At 37.8% G+C, this 23555-nt stretch overlaps 1 protein-coding gene across 3 annotated transcripts in view; it reads left to right on the top strand.

The window, feature by feature from the left end:
- The window catches only part of LOC110039438 (DENN domain and WD repeat-containing protein SCD1), a 149499-nt gene that overhangs the window by 11516 nt on the left and 114428 nt on the right, over positions 1 to 23555 (top strand). For all 3 annotated transcript variants that reach the window (XM_020744493.1, XM_020744492.1, XM_020744494.1), the window contains exons 3-5: positions 12646 to 12847; positions 19121 to 19262; positions 19660 to 19760. In XM_020744493.1, the coding sequence (XP_020600152.1) occupies positions 12646 to 12847; positions 19121 to 19262; positions 19660 to 19760 (445 nt within the window). The remainder of the gene's footprint in view (positions 1 to 12645; positions 12848 to 19120; positions 19263 to 19659; positions 19761 to 23555) is intronic.

Genomic DNA, 23555 nt, shown 5'->3' with positions numbered 1-23555 from the left:
CGTGTTCGACTCGTTCGTTAAGCCTAACGAGCCGAACACGAACAAATTTTTAAGCTCGAAATGTAAACGAGCCGAACACGTACAACAGTTTGTTCGCTCGTGTTCGGCTAAAAAAAAATTATATAACTTTTTATATAACAATATATTACATATATTATTTATATAATAATATATTACATATATTTATGTTTTAATTTAAATCATAACACCTCATGTGGCAATGTGGTTAGTGTCTTCTTTTGTATATATTTGATCCAGGTTCAAATCCCACACTTGACATCTATTTTTCTCAATTTTAATTTAACGAGACAATTTCAAGCCGAACACGAGCCGAACACGAACACAGATATTTAAATCGAGCCGAACACGAACACACTATTCACGAGCCGATTTCGAACACGAGCCAATTTCAAACACGAGCTATTTTGAACGAGCCGAACACGAGCCAAGCCTGAGCTCGCTCAAGCTCGGCTCGTTTACAGCCCTAACCGCCCCAGATAGCAGCGGTTGCTATTTTTCTCAACAATTTTTTAATTTCGGCTGCCACTGCCCTGGACAATGTCATCTTGTTGTCCTATCATCCTGCTGTGGCCGCCGTCATTCCCTATCGCTACTGCCACCCAAAATGATGCCTATTTAGGGTCTGTTTGGAGCAGTTGCAGTTTATCTAGCTTATCCAGATAAACAACTTATCCTGACAATCTGCTGACCAACAACTTATCCTGATAAGCCGACTAACTGTTTGGTTTGTGCGTTTCGAAAACAACTGATTCTGGATAAATGACGATTCTGCCCTTATTATGGCTTGGTTTGTGCGTTTGGAAAACAACTGATTTGCAGCTTTTTGTGGTTCTGACAAACGTTGTGTTACTGTTTACACTAGAACTTTAACGGTTACACATTTGACAGTTCAGGACAAAAAATATCATTTCATAACAGTACAAAATTATGATACATTTAATAATTTTATTTAATTATTAAAAAAATTTAAATTTGTTCTTAATAGGGACGAATGGAGGATATCACACTTAGCTCAACTTAAGAAGAGTCTCAATGTTCAGTAGTCTCCCAACCACAAGTAGATCACCTTTTTCGTTTCAAATAACCAAGCCAATGCCAGCTGATAGTGATGGGAGAAGGGCCCCATCCACATTAATTTTCAACCGACCTAGAGAGGGGGAGGGGGTGCCACCAAAAGATGTATGAAACAGTCTAGGGTGGCGTCATCTTACTCAACTATCTTCCATCTGACTCAGTTTATATCATCAAGGTGCACTTTACATTCACCTTCATAATTGCTTTCTACAAACATTTCTAATTATCTGGAAGAGATTACTTCTTGTATACTCATTCACTCACTTCCTACATAAAACCAAAGCAATGAATAAATTAGGCCAATCACTTGTTCTAAGTAGATCAACACTTCTTCATCCACAATTATTGAACATATAGTTAACATCCACAATAATCAAAGTCTGTCAAGCACTTGAATTGTTGCATTCCACATAAAATGTGTATTTATAAGATGTTCAATTCAAAACCTGGTGCATATTGAACTACAAATTAGTTTCAAAACAGAGGGATAGTTTGGTATTGGCATTAAGACAGGAATTATGTTGCATATATCTTAAATCATACCAAAAATGATTTTTTTTTTCCAGCCAAAACCTTTAGTTCTCTTAGATTACAAAGTTAGTTTTTTTGACTTTTAAGTAGGATTTATCAAATCATATTAGAGCTACAGTATGAGAGAAACAAGCCAGAGGCTGTGTCGTATGAGAGAAACAAGTGGGATATAGTTGTCTACTTGTTCAAAAAAAAAAAAAAGAGGGCTTGGTGATTTTTTTGGAAACAACAAAGATCAATTGATGATCTATGACATACAATAGAGGACAACAAATCGATAATTTTCAATAAGAAATAACCAGACAGATTCAAAAAAGAAATGTAAATGGTTTTGACAACAACGAAGGATGCAAAAAACCTGAGGTGAAAGAATGCCGCTGATTTGACTGGCAATTCTCTGGACCGCTCGCCAGAGAGAATATTCAATATAGTCAGCACTCACGCTGCCAGGGTATCCCTACAACAACATTAACCTGAAAAAAAGCTCCTGGCATCGCTGCCAGAAGATCCTCACGAATCGTTGACCTAGCAAACTAAAAGAAAAGGTGTTTCCGCCTCGCTCTCGACCCTCGACAACAAAGGAATCACATGAAGAATCACAGGGGAGGAATCGATCCAATGGAACGGTAGAGAGGAGTAGGCGAGCACGAAATTGATCCACGCGAGGCGAATTGCAGGTGAGCGAGGGTAGTATCGGGATCGAAAGACAGAATCGCGGGACTCGGGGTTTTATCTACGTTCTACGTCTAGTACATTTAAAAAATATCGTTTCCTGAACCTCACGCAAAAAGCTCAAAACAAACGCTTCCACGGCGTTTTGAAAACGCACTAGCGGCGAATAAGCTGCCCCGAACACACCCTTATTCTTCACATTCATCTCCAACCGACCATCCACCCATTCTCTCATTCCAACTTGCTGCCATTGTTGCAACTTCTCCCCTTTGCTGTTGCCACGCTCCTCCCTGGCTGCTGCAACCCATAACAACCCCTCACAACCACTTCCTCACTTTCGTTCCTTCCTGCCCCCGCACAGGAAAGCAACCACACATGTCATTCCTGTAGTTTCACACCCCCCCTCGCGCTTAACCACAAATTTTTTCTATCTCTACACCTTCCAACCCTTCCCCTGCCCTTTGTTACCTTTTCGTAGGACCAAACCCTTGCGGATCACCTCGACCACCCCGAGATTCATTCTAGTTTGATTGTTTATGTTGCTTGTTTCTATTTTTATTTCCGTTTGTGAGATTGTATTTCCCTATTATGAATTGAACAATAATGTTTGGTTTTTTTTTTTGCTTGGGTTAATTTTTGTATCATTTGGTCTCAGAGCTAACCCAACCCTAATTTTATTCTTGTTTTACCTAAACATCTTATCTAACCCAATTTTTTTTTTCTACTCAGCATCACACCCATACACCCTATCGCACATATCACACCCAAACCCTAATTATATGACCGGGGAGACGAGTGCTGGACGCCGATCAAGAGTCTACCATGGAAGAGATACAGTGGTAACTCCGTCGAGTTCTACAACTACTCAATGAAATTGAGGAATGGACTCGTGGAACGACCATTATTGAGTGTGGCTGCGAGATTTGATGAATAGAGATAGGAACACTTGAATCCCTTTCGTGGGGATGATTCCATTGGAGAAGAACATGCTAAAACTCTTTAGGATACAATATCAAAGAAGTATGAGAGATGAAGTGCCTCTTGGAGATATAGAAACTCATGAGTGTAAGTGGACACATCAGATTTCAAGGGGAGAATGAATCCGGATGATTTCATAGTGTGGTTGTAGACCGTCGAGAGGGTTCTGGAATACTAAGATGTGCAATATGATCAGAAAGTGAATATTGATGCTATTAGACCGAAGAAGTGCACCTGGTTGTGATGGGAGAACCTGAAGAGGGAGAGAAATAGAGAAAGATGGAGCAAGATAACTACCTTAGAGAAGATGAAGAGGGAGTTGCAGCGACACTACCTATCCCCACACTATCGTCAGAGACTTTTTTTTTTGGCATTCCATTACCTACAAGAGCAAGATCTTTCAGTAGAAGAGTATACATTGGAGTTTATGTAATATAAGCTGACATGTGATTTGTTGGAGCCAGAGGTGCACACGATAGCTTGGTACTTGATAGCCCGTGGACGGTAACATGGTCCAACTACAACCTTGCCGGTCTTTGCATGACGTTCAAACCTTAGCATTGAAGGTGAAGAGACAACAAAAACGTAGCAGACATCCAACACCATTTAGACAACCACATGCAGTTGGAAGCATTAGTAGGACTACACTTATGGTAGTTGAGAAATCTAATTTGGAGAATGATTAAACTGTCTAGATTGAGAAAAAGCCTGTGAAGAGCATAAACCCCACTACCATCCAGTCAGGAAATGTTTATATGCCATGGTTTTGGACACATCACTTTTAGTTTCCCGACGAGCCGGGTCTTATTCTTCCTGAGTTGGGTGCAGCGGAGAAAGTTAGCGACAAAATGGTAACTGGAGAAAAAGGCGAAGAGTACCAACTTTCATCACATACGGGCGAGATAATTGTGGTTCTATAGGTCCTACATACTGAGGGATCAACAATGGCTTTACCACAACATATTCTACATTCGTTGTCTTGTGAATAAAAATGTTTGCAATTTTATCATTTATGGAGAGAGCAACATGAATGTGAGGTCTACACAGACGGCGAACAAATTGAGCCTCACAACTCAAAGGCATTCCTAGCTATATTCCTTGATGTGGTTGATGAAGGAGAACATGGTCAACATTGACAAGAGGTGGCTCGTGGAATTTTCGATTGGTAACCAGCTGCGGGATCATGTGTGGTGCGACGTGGTGCCCTTAAATGCATGCTAATTTTTTTGGTGAGATCGTGACAGTTTGATTCCAAGACTTAACATGATGGGTCAGGAATACCGACTCCACTAAGGATGGCAAACACATAGTCTCATCTTTTGCAGAGTTCGTGATTATAGGTGCCTTTTCGTCCAGAGAAGCGCCCGTAGGATTAGTTTTGGTGGTCAGAGGAGGGCGGAACAGAAGAGCCTGTTTCAAACATAGTCAACTAGTAAGAGAGTGTTTTAGGACGTCTTGTTCGATAGCTTACCCCCTTGACCGCCACCGTTCGGAAAGATTCAAGCCATCTTCACTTCAGATCAGGTTGAACCAACTTGCGGTTATCTTGGAAGGATTCAACAGAATACACATGATACACATTCCTAGTTCAGTTCCGTAGTGTATCCCCAGAAGGGTGGACTGATATGGATGACCACTTGCAATTGGGGACAACTTCTTAGGTATTTTGGGGTACAGTGCAGTTGACTGTGAAATCTAGATGCTTATAGCTCTATAGTGGAAAATCCTTTAGCCCTGGGAGGTTGCAATAGGGCTGTCACCTTCAATGTGCACTCAGAAGCTTCGACGAATGAGGTCGAAACTCCTCCAAACCTGAGCGACAAACACACTTGAAAGGGAGCCGCGGGAAACATCCTACACTTTCTTCATTAGGACCAAACTGATTCAGACCCGCTCTGGTTTATCGCCTCTTTTCCATAGGGAGATCTAATTCCAATTATATCGGGCTTATATATGTGTTTTCTTTGTCTTATGTTTTCAATTTTTTGTGTGTTTTGTATTGGGACAGTCACCAACATCTCTTTTTCCCTTCAAAGACTATATTCTAGGGTTCCAAGTGTTGCTTCGGCTTTATTTTGGTCTCCTGGTGGTGATCTTTTTCCTTATCCTCTTCCGCATCCCGCCACGTTGCTCTTGACTACCCTCCATTATTGCAACCGCCTCGAAACAACAGCCTTTGCTGTTTTCACTGCAGTTTTCCAATTTCTGCCACCTTTCCTCTTTGCCGCAGCCGCCTCCTCGGATAGCAGTCTTCTCGCTGTCCTGCAGAACTTGCGTTTCCTATCACCGCAACTGTCATTCCCCCTTGTTGCTGCCACCCGAAGCAAATTGTTCACCTTCATTTTTAATCACCTGTCCACTTGTTTCTCTCATTCCAGTTTGCTGCCATTCCACAACTCCTCGCCTTCGCTGCTGCCGTCCTCCTTCCTTGCTATCGCAACATATAACAACCCCTCCTATTCACTTCCTCGTTGCCCGACCCCTGCTCAGGACAACAACTGCACTTGTTGTTCCTGTAGCTTCGCCCCTCCCCCTCATGGTTAACCACACACCTTTGCTGCTGCCATGCTTTCTAGCCCTTCCCCCACCCTGCTACCTCTTTTAAGGATCAAACTCTCATCGATCATCTCCACCACCCCGGGATCCATCCGAATTTGAGTATTTGTTTCTATTTTCGTTTATGAGGTTGTATTTTTCTATTTTGAATTCGGTAATATTATTTAGTTTTATTATTATTTTTTTGGTTAACTCCGGTATCAACCGAATTTCGACAGAAAATGAATTCAAATGACTTGATTGAGTGATTGCAGATTGTTGAGAGGATATTTGAGTACAAGGAGTGCCATCTGATAAAAAAGTGAAGCTTACTGTCATCAAACTGAAGAAAATTGCCTCGTTGTGGTAGGAGAACCCGAAAAGGGAGAGACAAAGAGGACTTGACAAGATCAGTACCTATGAGAAAATAAGAAGGCAATGCAGTGACATTATATACCCTCACACTATTGTCGGGATATTTTCTCGAAGCTCGACCACTTGCATTAGAGGGAACTATTAGTTGAGAATTATACAACAAAATTTATGCCACTTAAGTTGAAATTTGAGCTAATAAATAAATGAGCACACGATAACTGGGTACTTTGGAGGCCTGAAGCGCTCCACTAGTAATATGGTCAAGCTGAATGACGTTCAAAGCTTAGCTCTGAAGGTAGAGAGAACGAAAGCAAAGTAGGCACCCTTGTCTCCATTCAGACAACCACTCACAATTGGAGACATCAATCAAAACATACCTAGGAGAGTTGAGAAGATTGATTAGGAGAATGAAAGAGTTGCTCAGAATGAGAATATGCCTAAAAAGAGTAGTACGCCAATACAGTTCAAGCTAGAAAATCCTTCAGGCACGACACATCACCTCCAGTTACCCGACGAGCATGTCTCATTCACCAAGCAGAGTGCAGTGGAGGAGTCGATCGAGGAGGAGAAAACTGAAGAACTGGGTGAGGAGTACCAAATTTTTTCGGATGAGGGTGAAATGCTTGTGGTTTGACTGATCCTGTAAACTGAGGCTCAAGGGAGTAACAATAGCTTCTCCACACCCTATTCTATACCATGTGCATTGTGAATGAAAATGTTTGCAACCTCATCATCATTGGAGGTAGCAGTAAGAATGTGGCGTCCATACATATGGTGGTCAAGTTGAGCCTCACAACTTGAGTTCATTCTCAACCGTATTCCTTGACACATTTAAAGAAGAAGAACAAAGTCAACATTGGAAAGAGGTTCCTCGTAGAGTTTTATATTGGGAATCAACAACATGATCAAGTATGATGTGATGTGATGCTCATGGATGTCTGTCACATCCTGTTGGGGAGATCGTGGCAGTTCAACCACAGAACTCAGCATGGTGGATTCTATAACACTTACTCTTTCACAAATGAGTTTTCCTACCTTCTACGGAGTCCGAGGTTACCGATGCTCTTGTCAACAGAGAGGCACTAGTGGGATTAGTCTTGGTGATGAAAGAGGACATCAAGATCAAAGAGCCAATATCAAACATAGGGCAACCATTAAAAAGAGAGTTCCGGGGTATCCTAACTGTCAGATTGCCTTTAGAGTCACCACTTTTAGGGCTGATTAAGTCTGTCATCATTCCAAAGGGGGACGAGCCAATCTTGGGCTAACTTTGGAAGACTCAACAGAGTGCATTGGGCACAAAATGTTGGGTTATGTGGAGACCCGGTTCACCGAATTTAGTTAGCTTCTTAATTAAGTATCCCATTTACCACTCACCTACCACGCCCACCTACCGCTCACATACCACATCCCACCTACCATTCAACTACCTCCCACCTACCGCTCTCATGGTTTCTATAAATAGTCTCTTTTGGTTTAAAGAGGAATCAAGCCAAACAAGATCAAATCAAGTCATCTTGAAAGCTAAGAGAAAGAGAGGAAGAGAGAGAGAGAGAGTAATGGAGAGAAGGAAATATAGATTTTCTTGTAAACATCGAGGCGCTTGACGGTGTAATTCCTCGAAGAAATAAATCCTCTGCAGTTCCGTGGACGTAGGCAAATTTGCCGAACCACGTAAATCTGTGCGTCGCTCTGGTGTTTTTTTTCTGCGTGCAATTTTACTCGTTCCAATTTTTCGCTTTATTGTCGTAGTTTTTCATAATAACTGGTATCAAAGCCTTGGGTTCAGATCTAAGAAAGAACGATGGACGGAGACGAAGTGATGACATCGAAGATTGAGAATTTCAATGACACAAATTTTTCTTACTGGAGGATGCAAATAGAGAACTACTTCTATGGGAAGAAACTTCATCTTCCGTTACTGGGAAAACGACTAGAAAAGATAGACGAGGCGAAATGGAATATGTTGGATCAAAAGGTTCTGGGGGTTATACGATTAACCCTGTCGAGATCGGTTGCCCACAACATCATCAAGGAGAGGACTACTGCAGATCTCATGACGGATTTATCAGGTATGTATGAAAAGCCAACGACGAATAATAAAGTGTATTTTATGAAAAAATTATTCAACTTGAAGATGGTGAAATGTGTCTCTGTTGCTCAACACCTGAATGATTTCAATACTATCACAAATCAATTATCGTCTGTTGAAATTGATTTTGATGATGAGATACGTGCACTGATATTGTTGGCTTCATTGCTAAATAGCTGAGAATCCATGAGGATGACAATTAACAGTTCTGCAGGTAAATCTAAGCTGAAATATGATAATATTCGTGATTTGATTTTGGCTGAGGAGGTGCGCAGGAAGGATTATGGCGAGACCTCATGTTAAAGTTCGGCGCTGAATGTTGATTCCAGAGGGAGATCGCATGACAGGAACTCAAACATATGCAGATCAAAATCACAGTCTGGTCAGCAGACAACTTGTTGGAATTGTGGCAAGACTAACCACATAAAAAAAAACTGCATGAATCCTAAGAAGAAGAAAAATGATTACGCTAATGTTGTAACTAAAAAAATACATGATGCATTATTGTTGGCAGTTCATAGTTCTGATGATAACTGGATGCTGGATTCAGGGGCTTCCTTCCATACATCTTCCCGCCGGGAGTTAATGCAAAATTATGTTGCAGGTAACTTTGGGAAGGTACATCTGACTGATGAAAAACTCTTGACGTGGTGGGGATGGGAGATGTTGATATTGCATTCCCTAATAAGAGCAAATGAACATTACAAAAGGTCATACACATTCTTGAGTTGAAGAAAACCTCATCTCTGTTGGGCAACTCAATGAGAGTGGTCATTCAGTTGTGTTCTCAGATAGCACCTGGAAGGTTACTAAAAGAGCACTATTACTCGCTTGTGTAATGTCTCGGGGTAAGAAAACTGACACACTATATATGACAACAGGTTTACTCAGGCTTGGTCATAAGTCAGAGGGACAGGAGTCAGATGTGCATTATAGGGAAGTAGAAAAAGGTCTATTTCCTGAAAAGTGGCAGGGCGCCAAAGGTAGGAAAACCAGACCTTGTACAGACAAATGGTGGAGAAATACAGAGTTATGAAGAAATCTTGCAAGATAAGAATTCGAGCAAGTATAAGTTGCAAGATAAGAATTCGAGCAAGTGAGAGCTGACCAAGGAGGAGACGAATTCTCTGCCAGGGAATCAAACTGGGAGCTGACAGAACTTCCACCAAGGAAGAAGACATTGCACAACAAGTGGGTGTGCCCGGTGAAGACTGTGTTTGGTGGCAGTAAAATGTACAAGATTGAATTTGTTGAAAAAGGACTTTTAGCAGGGTCATGATATTGCTCATGCAGTGAGAGTTATAAGCAGATACAAAAGTAACTCAAGAAAGAGCTTGGTGGTACGAGGCTACGTTGACGGGGATATGTCAACTGAAAGTGTTACTCGTGAGAAGCTGAAGTTGTGCTCAACTTCAGTTGGTCTTCTGGCATGAAGACAGGGGCTTCGAGTTGCAGAGGTAGAGGATATTATGTTTGAGGAAAAGATCGATACAACTAGTAGATGATGCAGCCAGTAGGTGATGCATTTAGTGTCCCAGTCTTCAAGTGGGAGAATTGTTGGGTAATATGGAGACCCGGTCCACCGAATTTAATTAGTTTCTTAATTAAGTATCCCACCTACCCGCTCTCCTAGCTTTCACCTTCCGCTCCCATGGTTTCCATAAATAGTCTGTTTTGATTTAAAGGAAATGCAAGCCAAACAAGACCAAACCAAGTCATCTTGAGAGCTAAGAGAAAGAGAGGAAGAGAGAGAGAGAGGAAGAGAGAAGAAATTAGAGATTTTCTTGTAAACGTCGAGGCGTTCGACGGTGTAATTGCTCGAAGAAATAAATCCTTTGCAGCTCCGTGGACGTAAGCAAATTTGTCGAACAACGTAAATCTGTGTGTCGCTCTGGTATTTTTTTTATGCGTGCAATTTTACTCGTTCCAATTTTTCGCTTTATTGCCGTCATTTTTTATAACACAACTCCTGTTTAGTTCAGCAGTATACCCATGGAGGGTTAGACTGATATGGATGAATACTCGCAAATGGGGAAACCTTCAAGTGGGAGAATTGTTGGGTAATATGGAGACCCGGTCCACCGAATTTAATTAGTTTCTTAATTAAGTATCCCACCTACCGCTCACCTAGCTCTCACCTACCGCTCTCATGGTTTCCATAAATAGTCTGTTTTGATTTAAAGGAAATGCAAGCCAAACAAGACCAAACCAAGTCATCTTGAGAGCTAAGAGAAAGAGAGGAAGAGAGAGAGAGGAAGGGAGAGAAGAAATTAGAGATTTTCTTGTAAACGTCGAGGCGTTCGACGGTGTAATTGCTCGAAGAAATAAATCCTTTGCAGCTCCGTGGACGTAAGCAAATTTGTCGAACAACGTAAATCTGTGTGTCGCTCTGGTATTTTTTTTATGCGTGCAATTTTACTCGTTCCAATTTTTCGCTTTATTGCCGTCATTTTTAATAACACAACTCCTGTTTAGTTCAGCAGTATACCCATGGAGGGTTAGACTGATATGGATGAATACTCGCAAATGGGGAAACCTTTTCAGGTGTTTTGCGAGACAATGCAATTGATAGTGGGATTTAGGTGCTTATATCTACGTAGTTGAAGACCTTTCAACTCCGGGAGGTTACAACTATTCTGTCACCTTGAACATGCGTATATAAATTTTGACGAATGATGTCGAAACTACCACAACCTCAGGAGACTGACGTAGGTGCAGAGGGTGTAAAATCCTCTTCTGCGTTAGACCTGGGACAGCCGACTTGCTCTTCCAATAGGGTTTGACATTTCTTTTCGAAAGGGGGGCCACTCCTTAGTTATATAGGGTTGATTTTGTGTGTAGGTTTTTAGTATTTTTGTGTTTCTAATAGGACAAGCTTCGGCGTCTCTTGTGTTCCCTTCTAGGCTGTATCCAAGGGCGAGTTTTGCTCTCTAGAACTATCTCGTTCCAAGGTGGTGACTATCATTAAATTTCTTTTCCACACAAACTTCCCCTCATTATCGCCATCATGCCTCCCTGCTGCAGCTACCTGAGAACCCCTCTCAGGTTGTCTTGCAAGAGTCCCCTTAACCCCTACCTTCAAAGCCTAAGCCGCACTTGCTCCTGCTGCTATGTACCATGTTCCACCACCTGCAGTTCTTCCTCCCTGCCACATCCACCTGCTGCCTACTACCATCTCACGACAGCCCTTCCACATTAGTCCTTTAACCTTCCAACTACATCCCCTGCTGGCTGCTGTCATCTCATGACAGCCCACTTTCTATTTCCGTTCGTGTGTGCTGTATTTACCTAGTTTTTGAATTTAGCAATAATATTTGGCTTTTCTCTCTTTGTTTGGATCGACTCCTCTATCACAAACTTTGACCAACATGATATGAGTTTGTCAGATTGAGTTCTCAATTCCAATATCAGGCCTCAAAGTTTCTCGCATCTATTTGTATTCCACACATCAGTGCCTTCATTCGGAAAATACAATGAAAAAACTTCCTTGCCATTATAGTTAATCCTTCAGTCTTAAAACTAGTTTTTTGGGAGATGCAAAATAAATGTTAGATCGATATCAGGCTTCTTATTCTGAAGTACTATATTTATTTAGCCATGTTAAAGGTTTAATGCATCAAACCTTATACCCTTTTTATTGTTATTTAGGGACAATTACATACATAGCTCCCGAAATATTGTTATTTATAAAATCTAACAGTCAGGTGATATTTTTGAACCACCGAACCGATTTATTTATGCTTGCCACGGTCAAACCATTAAGAATTTAATAAAATGTAAAAATGTGATTTAGGGTTTTTTCATGAATTTTGATATTTGAGTGAGGATTTGAAAAATGGATGTAAGAGGATGCTAGATTTGTAAACAACCCTTTTTTATTTAAGTTTTAAATACAGTTTTAGAAAGTTGGTTGTGCTAATTTTAGAATGTTTCTTTGGAGAAATGCTAAGGGTCATTTGGGATAATTTTTGTTTATTATTTTTATTTTTAGTTTTTTATTTTGTTTTATTTATGTTTTGATTTGAAACAAAACATGTTTGGCTATTTGATTAAAGTATGTTTGTTTTTAAAAACACTCAAAACTTCTATAAATTATTTTGAGCATATTCAAAAACATGTTAATTTGTTTTTAGAAAAAAAAGAATATAGATAAAAAACACACACAACAAATATATTTTTAAAAACAAATGAAAAAAAAAAAAACAAAATTGATCCGGAATAAACCTTAGATAAATATCATTTGAATGTTGGGATTTTCATTTCTGAAATGCTTTCTTTATTGTGAGATTTTGCTGAGTGCTCCTTTTATACATTGATACTGTACCCTTTATCATTGTTTCTAAAATATCGAGTACGATTATATGCAGAGGGTGATGGCTCCAAAATATATGTCAGTTGCATTGCTTTTCGAGACCCAGTTTGTGATGATGTTAGTCTCGCATATAAGATACCAGCAAATTATTTTGCTGATAAATGCATATGCCTTGTTTCACGGTCACCTAGTTTCCGAGTCCTTAGAGATGCGCTTGAGGAGCTTTTCATTGTTTGTTTCTCTCCTAATTCTACAAGGTAAATTTATTTACTTTTTAATATCTTGTCAGTTATTAAACTTTTATGCCATATATTTTCATTTACTTTGACCACTGAGAAATTAAAGCCAAGCTTGTATGGTCGTCACATTATTAGAATATCTTTTTATAAATTTGTAAGAAAAATTAAACTTTTGATCTGAGCAAACCATGATGTTTCTTAACTAATTTAATAAGTTAAGCACTCATTATTTGGTAACCGAAAAAAAAAGTAATTGTAGCTGAGCATGATGAGATTATTATAACTTTCAATGCTGTATGATTGTTTTTTTCTTATTACAACTTTAGTATGCGATTTGATGAAAAAAATTATTTGGCTGGAATGCCAATTTGAACTGTAAAGTGGATTGGAGGATCAATATGGTTTCATTGATCTTAATTCTAATCAATTCATTAAAGAAGGGATATCTTAGAAGGTGGGTGGGAAATAAGAGGATTGAGTTTCAAATAATCTTTACTTCCTGATGGATGGTTAGTCCAAGTTAGTAGTTAAAAAGCAGAGAGCAGAGAGAGAGAGAGAGAGAGAGAGAGAGAGAGAGAGAACACCAAATAGATAGGTTTTTGAGCGATTCAACATTGTTTCCCTTGTTCATTATAAGGAAGTGATGCAGAATTTATCAAACACCCTAAAGAAAACAAATGTTATTTCTGAATTCTAAAATCTGAAATTACAACAATAGTAGGGCAATCGAAAATTGTGACAAAACAACACAACACTAGAACTAACGTTTAATTATGGGTGTAGGTGTTGCCAGGTAGAGGTTTGGACTTCCAGGAGGTGGCAAGGGGGTTGGCCAACAGGCTGGAAGATAGCTGCAGTGAGGGGAAAGTGGCGAGCAGCAGGAACAGTTGTAGGATTGCTGTTCTGAGGGGCAGCAACAAGAAAATGATAAAAGGGATGTTGGAGCGTGGTGGGAAAGGTTGGGAAATGGTATAGGAAGGATTAAAACCATTTGGAGACTAAGATACAACCGAAGCGCCACTTAAAACTTTAGGATACAACCCTACAAAGGGAAAGGAAACGCCGATGGCTGTCCCAAATCAAATCACAGAAAATTGAACCTAAACACCACAAAAAAAAAAAGAAATGTCCTTGGTAACTAGGAGTGGGCCCTCTTAAAAAGTGGCGACACTCGCAACTTTGGAGGACCAACCGGCCTTCACTAGTCTTGGACCGAACCAATCCGGCATCTGTGATGCGTTGCTTCAGGAAGTAGAGAGAATCTTTTTGATTATTTTTGGAGATGATTATGGCTTATTTTTTCAAGTTTTACTCTACTTGGGAAGGGAATTGACACAATTATGGACTGGGGTTTTTGCATCAGTTTTTTAACCTTTTTGTTATAAGTTAAGGATTGGGTATTTATAGACACATGGGAGGTTGAGGCAGTGGTGACATGGTTGGTGATTTGGGATGCTGTAATTGGCACATTCTAGTGGCTTGTCCATCATGGTTTGTGTGTAAAAGAGTCATGGTCTGCCGTTCCCTTGTGGCAAGGGTGCGATAAATAATAATTCTGATTAACTTTGCATTAGTTTATTATCAGAAGATTATAGATTTTTATATTAATAGATGAATAGATTTGTATATTAAGTATAGTAGTCAGGGAATAATTCTGTTAAATGCCATGTTTAACTATCGCAACAAAAAAAAAAAAGAAAAAAAAATTATATATATATATTCTTTTCTTTTTTCTCTTCTTTATATATATATATATATATATATAAAGATTAACTAATAATTTATGTGCAAACGTGCAAAATTACTAGGGTTAATAGCTTATTATTACTTATCATGGCTTATTATTATTTGATTAGGTTAAATTGATTTTACATCAATTTTAAAAATGGGTTTTTTGGTCATTTAACCAATATATATCATTATGACAACATTTTTGCCATGCATCTTTAGTTCTCTTAGCGCTAATATTACAACCAAATGAGATATTCTATCAGACAACCGTTATGGTTTACTTGATGACTAACCACAATAAAATACAAAATAAAACAAAATAACATGGTATTGTCATATATAGTTATTGGGTATGTTTGTGTCGTTTGCAGTTGTTTGTAAAATAGTTGTAGAGCTATTATGAGGAGCATAGCTTTTGTTGAAATATGTTGTGGGCCTTATGAACATTTTTCCTTTTTAAGAAGTTGGACAACAATTTTATAGCAGCTTGGTTGTAAAAACTTGTTTCTCATTATAAAAAATTTTGCAAAACAAGAAAGAATTAGCCAAACATAAGTGTGGCGGCTATATAAGAATTGAAGTAGTGGAAACCTATTCCTAACAAAATCTTGTGCATTTCTTGATTAAGCCCCTATCTTCTTTGACACCAATCAATCTTCATAATTACATTCATATACGTCCTTCTCTCTCTCTTTGGCGGGTGCTCTCGCTCTGCTTCCTTGCCTGTGGGCATTCCTTCCCAACGCTTTCTTCACGATCATTTTGTTTCAGCATCATAATTTTAAACAAGTCTTTTTCTCACTGAAGTGTATTTGTAGTGTTCTACCCCATGTTCAGGTCTTGTTCTTTGTGTTCTCATTCGGGTTTTGTATCTTGTCTCGAGCCTTTGAATGGGGTTTGCTTGCTTTAGTCACTTGTATAATAGCTGCTAGTGGGCTTTTTAGGGTTGCGAAATTGTGCTTTTTTTCTCTCACTGGTGACTACTTTCCCCTCTAGGTGGCTTTCTCCCCCTGCTCTAGATTTTATCTGCTTCTATTCTGGTGGCTACTAGGCAGCACTCGGTTGCTTTCACTCTTATATATCTCAACTTTTTTGCTTTGTCTTCTTCTTTAGATGATTCTAGATGGTTCCCCAAGTCTGGCCACCATTTCCTCTTTTTGTGCTAATGGCTCCTTTTGTGTAAAGACACTCCTTTAGTTGCTTACTTATCATCGACTCCTTGAGTCCTATTGCTTGTTATTTTCATTCTTTGGCAAATACTTATGGGTAGATCATCTAAATCAAGATTGCATCCCTTTGCTTCCATCCATTTTCTTTTTCATTTTCATTTAGACTTATTTCTTCTATTGTTACTTTAAAGGCAAACCAAATTTTCTTTTCTGGATATCTAAGCTTACTAGATTACTCTTTTTATTTAATATAGGCAAAATCTTGTTGGGCCACAATAATGTGGGTGTTATTCATAAACTCTTGTTCGACCTACACTTTGTTGGTATCTACTGAGCTGGGCAATTTGATCTTCATCACATAATTATAAGAATATTCTCAAATATAGAATACAATATACTCTTATCTAGATGTATCTATCACCTTGAGTAGTTTTTCCTCAAATTCACTTATATTTCTTTAACCATTCTACTACATACTTTTAAGATTTTATTTTTGACGATCCTTTGCAAGTGGATTGTACTACATTTTGTCTTTAAATGCATTCCGTTGTCAGAGTTATAGCTTCAAAACATTTTACTTGTTTGTTGGAAACGGTTTGGATATTAGAGGAACATATTATTTGAAAGCATCCTCTCAAATTACTCTTTTTGTAAAATTTTTTAGCATACTTTTTCTTAATATTTCAAGGATCATTTGGATAGTGCGAAGGATACATTTAAATGTTTAGATGATAGAAATATTATAACTAAAAAATAAAATGAGTTTTTTGAGGAAAAATACCAAGAATTTTTTGGGAAAAAATAAAAATTATTAGACGAGATAATGCTGCCATGATAGCCTGAAATTTGAAATCCTTGGAAACTTCAAAACTTTAAAAAGACTCATTTGGACCGTGTTGCTTGAAGAGTGAGAGTGATTTTTTCTTGATTTTTTCCTTTTATGGAAAATAGAATTCAAAGTATTCTTACCTCTAGAAAGTCAACACTGAGTATGCTCTTATGAATCATAAGGCTGATGCCCTATTCATCATCGTGTTTACAAATTGGAGAGAGTGAGGTGTTAATAATAATGGATCTAAGTCAATGGTGACACTTGTAAGTGTTCAAATGACCTCCATTATTGGGATAGTAAATGTAGGCACAAGAGAATTTAATTCTAAAGGAACATAAAAACTGGTTCTATGTTTGACTATAGGTTTGATCTAAAGGAGTTATCTCCAAAGTGGTAGTAGGTTGATCTAATCATTTGATTTTATCTATTGCACATAGTCCTGAGATTTTCTCGGACCTTGATGAGCCTTCTTGAAGCATCAAGAGAAATTATGCCAAAAATTTTTTCAAGATTAACAATATGTTAGGTTGCCTTCAAGTTTAACCCCGTGCTAATATCCACAAGAGAATGAACCAATCCATAGTTTCTTTTCTAAATGAGCGATAACATCTAGTTTAACTATAACTTGGGCAACGGAAGATCTTGAAAGATGGGTAGTCATATCATCTGTTTGCTTGCGAAGGTTTATTCAATAGAGAATCAACATAATATAAATAGATTGGTTGAAATTTTGTGAACGAAGCTTAGGGAATGAATATAAATTGAATAGGCGTTTTCCTACAAGATTTTAAATGAATTGACCATTTTCGCATGCACATCGAGAAGCCACTCTTATAGTAAAGTTGTCGAGAGTAAAGTCTGAAATAGTATGCTTTTGATGATAGTTTATTAATAAAATGATGACGGCTAATGAGTCCAATGGAATGGTGATCAATCAAATGTTAATCAAGTCTTAGTTTACGGATAACCTCTGTATTGGGTTGTCTAACTAGAATTCACCAACAATAAATAAATAAAGAGGTTTGGCAAGCTTAGAAATCTCTTCTTTAGTGAAGATGAGAGCTGGTTTGCCTTGATTCGTGGATGTTTTTTTATTAAATGGTGATATTGGATCTTGGTGAAAAAAAGCTGAATGGTTGCTTGTTGGAGAGGAATGAATATTGAATCATTCAACTCACCATCAATATTTGCAAAGGAACAAGAGGAGGGCAATTGTAGGACTAAGTTCCAAAGGAGAGGAAGTATGAAGAACATTCGTAAAGCAAGGAGCTACTTGGATAGGAGGTGGTGAGCTAGTTGTGGGTTTATCAAAAACGTTTGGAGCAGCCATTATAGGAGGAAGAGGAGGTGGGATCCATTTGAAAAATTGGAGGCAAAGAATGAGAAGAATTCAAATCAAAATTTGTTCTGGCACCCACAACCCCATTTGAAACCAATTGAAGTGAACATGTTAGATGTGGGGGTAAGAGCATAAATCTACAGAAAGCGAGAAAATAGTAGAAAACGACAACATGACGGCCATATGTGCAAGAGGGAATGAGAATAAAGGCCCTACTCGAACACGATTGCAGGAAAAGACAAACATAGATGCCATGAGGCATATATGTCAACTTGTGGGTGAGCGTAATGCAGATGAGCTGCATGCGAGATTGATGTTGAGACTGAGCGAGTGTGCTTGATCACGTGAGTGTGAGCTTGGTTTAGTGCAATACTGCCATTGCGGTGGATGTATGTTAGCATAGGAATTGAGCTTGGAGGCGGAGTGATGGTAGGTCGGGATGTTTCGTTCAAACAGGAGAGATTTCATTCAATGATTACTTCTCCTTTGTTGCTGGTACATGTTTGTGCTCCAAATTTGGAACTAATTATCTTTCATTTGAATTATGTGGCTATTGTTATTTTCTCTGCATGCCTTACAAAGTAATATCCACATGTTCTCTTCAATCAGGATTATGGAATTATACTCTCTGGTTTCTTGAAGTTCTTGCTTTCCTTCCTATTTTTGAGGATGTAAATGATCATGACGCGTAGCGACTTAATGATTCTGATAAAAGCATTATTAGTGATGAAATTCTGGTGGATGAGAGGTTTCCAAATCCTATTTATCTGGCAGATTGCACTTTTTTCTCTCTTATTGTCTTTCTGCATTTATAGATGCTATATCCCTTGCGCTGACATATATGTTCCTAACTTTGTTGTATTTACTTTTAAGTTACCTTAAAAATTTCCATCAGAATTACTTAAGTTGGTAAATTACAATAATGGTCTTGGTACAAATTTATAGATCAGCCTGATAAGCTGCAAGTGATTAGTAGATTAGTTGGATCTACAAATTTTATTTTTCTAAAACCTTACTACTAGCCTAAGTTTCCTTAGTTGAGATCCATATCTTCTTTTGTATAGCTTACCGCAGAACTGTGATGATATTTTGGTTACCGCAGAACTGTGATGGCATATACTGTTGCTGTTTTTCAGCTTTTTTTTTTGCCCTTGTGGTCGCATCATTAGATATGTCACTATTTAAGATATGTTTGCTAATCTAGATGTTGTTAATTTCAGTATACCACTATGGGAGGTCATAGCTCATATTGTCTCAAATGTTTCTTTACCTACACCGGGGAAGGATAGAATCTTATTTTCTATTGATAACTGCATTCTGTCTGTCGAGGCCCCACCAAAGGAAGGACTTCCTCATGCAGATGTATGACTACTTGCTTTCAGTTCTTATCATGTACTATATTTTGCATATATATATATTTAGAAATTTACATATGTAGCTTACAATTCTTATGTATTTACATATCTCACATTTAAGCTTTCATGTTTACATACATATCACTTTGGTGTTTTAATCCTATACATGAAAAGGTATGTTTCACTTTCAAAAAGTGGCAATAATGCTATTTTTGATGTGATATTTAAAGATTTGAGTGCTGTGTGTGTAAATATGAAAGTTTTAGGTGTCAGATATGTAATAAATTAGAATTTTGTGCTATGTATTTAAATGACCCCATCTTTTTTAAGATTTTGGTTTCCACCATGCTCCACTTGATTGACATCGCAGAAGTTGACAGCTTTGTAAATTTTCTCATGCACAGATTTCATTCCAGCCATTGGTGCAGTCTTTGGACGTTGACAATTTGATAATGCTATTCACTGCTGTGTTGCTTGAGAGAAGGATCCTATTACGATCGAATAAGTTATTTTCGAACTTTGCGCCTTCCACTTGTTTTATATGCAACACTTTTCAAATTCATATTTTGGTTAGCTTTATTTTTTTTGTTGATTTAACATAGCTAGTGTTCATTTTTTTTGCACCATTCGGTACTATGTTCAACTCTTTTACGAATTTTGAGAACAAAAAAATAATGCTTGAAATTTGATCATCCGCATGTTAGTAGAGCCAAAATCATTCCAAATAATTGTTTAACAGCATAATTTCCACAGCAAGAATAATCATGTAATATAAGCATGATATGCAAAGTTTTTGTGACCTTAAACAAAACACGAAGTAGAAATCTGACATCAAAGATCGACCTTGTGAATTCCCTCGTTTAAAATTTCAGTATAAGCCTCATTTGATAATTCCCCCTTTGGTTTCAAAAAATCCAACATCACAATTATGATTTGTGCTTGGAAAATAAGAAATGAAGCACAATTTTGCTTGTTCACAGTTCACCTTCTCTCTGGCTTTATGACTATGAAATTCATTTGTGGAGCAACTTGTTCATCTTTGTGAGAGTAGTTATGATTTGAAAAATGACATCATCATGTAGCTTGTGATATTAAAGATGATTTTAGTTCATATTAAAAACATCTTCATCACCTAAGGATCTAAACCAATTCTTTGTCAATCATTTTGCAGAACTTTGTGCATGTAAACTTAGGTTTGCTTTGTTTGCTTCTTAATTGACACTTTTTTCCTTCAATTTATCTAATTGGCGTATTTTTTACACCAGTTATTCGAATCATCTAAATATATTTTCATTTTTTTTGCCTTGAACAAATAAATATCCCTCAACCATGCTATTAATATAATCATTTATAAATTTAATTATCCTAATTTTACCACACAGAAATGTCAACATTTTTATTTCTACAACTCTCAACTTAGATGTCTAGTATTTAATCATTGCTTAACTTCTAGATTCATGCATCTTCACACTACGTGTAACTTTTGTAAAATTTATTTTTAAATCTCTATGATATATTCTCTTATCACATAAAAATCTTGTGCCACTTCTCCATTTTAACTTTTCAAACTTAGCTTTTTTAGTTTTATCATCATTAATATTTCATTCTTTTGCATAAGATATTTAAGCCTATGCATTTGGATATCCCCTTATCTTTTAAATATAGCGTTTGATAGTTTTTATTGTTAATCTCAAAGGTTTCATTTGGAATGATTGCTGTTTGAAAAGCCAGTTAAAAAGACGTTGCTTGAAAAATAGGTGAGAAGCGGTTGATGAAAAGTTGTTTTTTCTTTGTATAATCTTTGATTGAGTTATTGTTTGAAACTTAATTGTTTTTACTTGTTTTATTAGCATTTTTATTTATTATGAAACCAAAATTTGTCCAAAGTGCCTTTAATTAGATACAAGTTCCAGTATTTGGATAAACATTATACAAATCTGTGAATTCAATGATTTTTACCAAAATAATAGAGATCTGATATGATGATATAGATGCCCATTAAAACATGGCAAGAAGCTTTGCAAGATTTGTAAAACAGTTAAAACATTCATCAAACGCTTAAGGTTGTTTAACTATTTGCAAATGTATCCATCAAACAACATTCAAGTATAAAGATGATAACACAAGCAGAGGAGATGCAACTAAAGCAATTCCTCTATTAATACCACCACACTAACTATTTTTTCTTGCATGTTTGAGGTGCTGAGGGGCTAGCGTCTTGGAGAGATTGAGTTGAGAAGCTATGTGAAAGAGCTTCTTAAAAGTGTAAAACAAGTTCCTGTACTTCAAAACCTGTGGGTTTATATGTACTTGGAAGCAGCTAAATTTAGTGTTTTGAGTGAGTTTGTTTTTTTCATCATGTAAATTATTTAAAAAAAGAGTGGTTTTAAGTTTTACGATTGGATTGGGTAAAGCACTCAAAAAAGTTTGATTCAAACACAATCTATAAACATCATAAACTTAATGTGCTAATTTTAAGGCTTCTATATTTGAAATATTTTCTCTATTACGGATTTAGATAATTCATCATTAATTAGAATTACATCATTCATAAAAGCATATACCATGGCATGCCAATTTGAATATCTTTTTTAATTATCTCTATAATAGTATGAAAGATATGGACTTCAATTGATATTTGATTTAACCTATTGAAATTGAAAACTCTTTGACTACTCCGTAATTACTTCTACTTGGAGTTAATGCTCCAACATACATATTTCTACTACGTCAATATACCTTCAATACATTCTCTTCTACTAATCAATTCTTATGGTACTTGATCATATGAACTTCTCAAGCTTGATAAAAATCGTATGAAGTTTTTAATTCTCTCTAATCTTCTCCATTAATTGTTTTAATATAAAAATTGGTTATTTAGAGTTGTCGTAATTATTCTATGCCTATGTTCCATTACTTTATGCTAGGAACTAGAACATAGATTTGTTTGATTCTTTTATAGCAAGCAAAACTCAAATAGGTTTATTCTTAAATATTTGTACCAAATATGCTTTTACAATCTTTTGAAATCTCGTCTTCGAAATGCTTTTTCTGAAAATTATCAAATGCATTATATTAGTTAATAATTCTTAAGTCATTATAAAGTTCAAATCAAACATCCTTTTAAATTTTTTTCTTTGCCTCTTTTTTCTCTTTCAATTAATTGGATAAAGTTTACTTTATATAAAAAGGACTTTTAAAAGGATAGATGCAATGTATGGCAGGTCTTAGAACTTTTTAAGTCTAGATAAATATCATTCTTGAACTTTTATTGGAATACAAAATTTCAAAAAAGCACGGGCTTAATGTGCAAACATGTTAACCCTGACACGGACTGTCCTTGGCTGAATTGGCCTAGTGTCTGAGCCAGTTCAACTAGGATTAGTTTAGGCCCGACCGACTATATGTATTGGTGCTATCGCCCAATAAGGAGGGGGGCCCACCTATCCTAGCTATCTATTAGTATTTATATGTGTTTTGTGTCTTAGGGTTTCAAGTTTTGTTGATTTTGGGTTCAGTTTCCTGTGAGGAGAGAGTCAGGCATCTTGTTTTCCCCTTCGAGGGTTGTATCCGATGGACTGGGTGCTGCTTCGGCTACATCCCTCTCCTCCGGTTATGATTATGTTCTCCGACTTTCACATCCACCTTCACTCCTTGCGTTCTGCTGGTTTTCCAACAGCCTCTCCTTTTGCCTCAGTCCGTAGCCCCTCTTCTTCCCTTCCTGGAATTTTGCCAACCTACCATTGCCTTTTTTACCTCCACCATAAGCCATCCTCTTGCCGTAACTCGCTTTATACTCAATCCTCCAGACGTAACTTCCCCTTTAGCGTATTCCTTCTGCTGTGCCCCTTCCTCAGCCACCTCCAGCCCACTTTCCAGCTCCTGCCACCCTTCCCCGGCTGCATACTCCTGTTATCAGCTGCCTCCAGCCCACTTTCCAGCTACTGCCACCCTTTCCAGGCACATACTCTTGTTATCCAGTCTTCCAAGCCTGTTGGCCAGCCTCCCAACCTATGTCCAGCCTTCCAACCTATGTCCAGCCTTCCAACCCTTGGTCTAGCCCCTCAAACCTGCTGTCCAACCTCCCAGTACCTGCTTTTCAGCTTATTGGTACCTGCTTTCCAGCCTTCCCGCCATCCACCTGCACTTCCCCCAACCTTCCAAACTACCATCCAGTGCTCAACTCTACCCCCTTTTCCTCTTGCCACCTTGATGACACCACCGCCGCCCTCGGATCTTCTCTTCTGGTCCTAGCCAGAGATTGCGTTGTTATTATATTTCCCTTTTCCGTTTATGTCGT

Source organism: Phalaenopsis equestris, unplaced genomic scaffold, assembly GCF_001263595.1.
Source record: "Phalaenopsis equestris unplaced genomic scaffold, ASM126359v1 Scaffold000002, whole genome shotgun sequence".
Classification (NCBI taxonomy): Eukaryota; Viridiplantae; Streptophyta; class Magnoliopsida; order Asparagales; family Orchidaceae; genus Phalaenopsis; species Phalaenopsis equestris.
The sequence above is the reverse complement of the archived record's forward strand: the minus strand, read 5'-3'. Positions and strand labels throughout refer to the sequence as shown.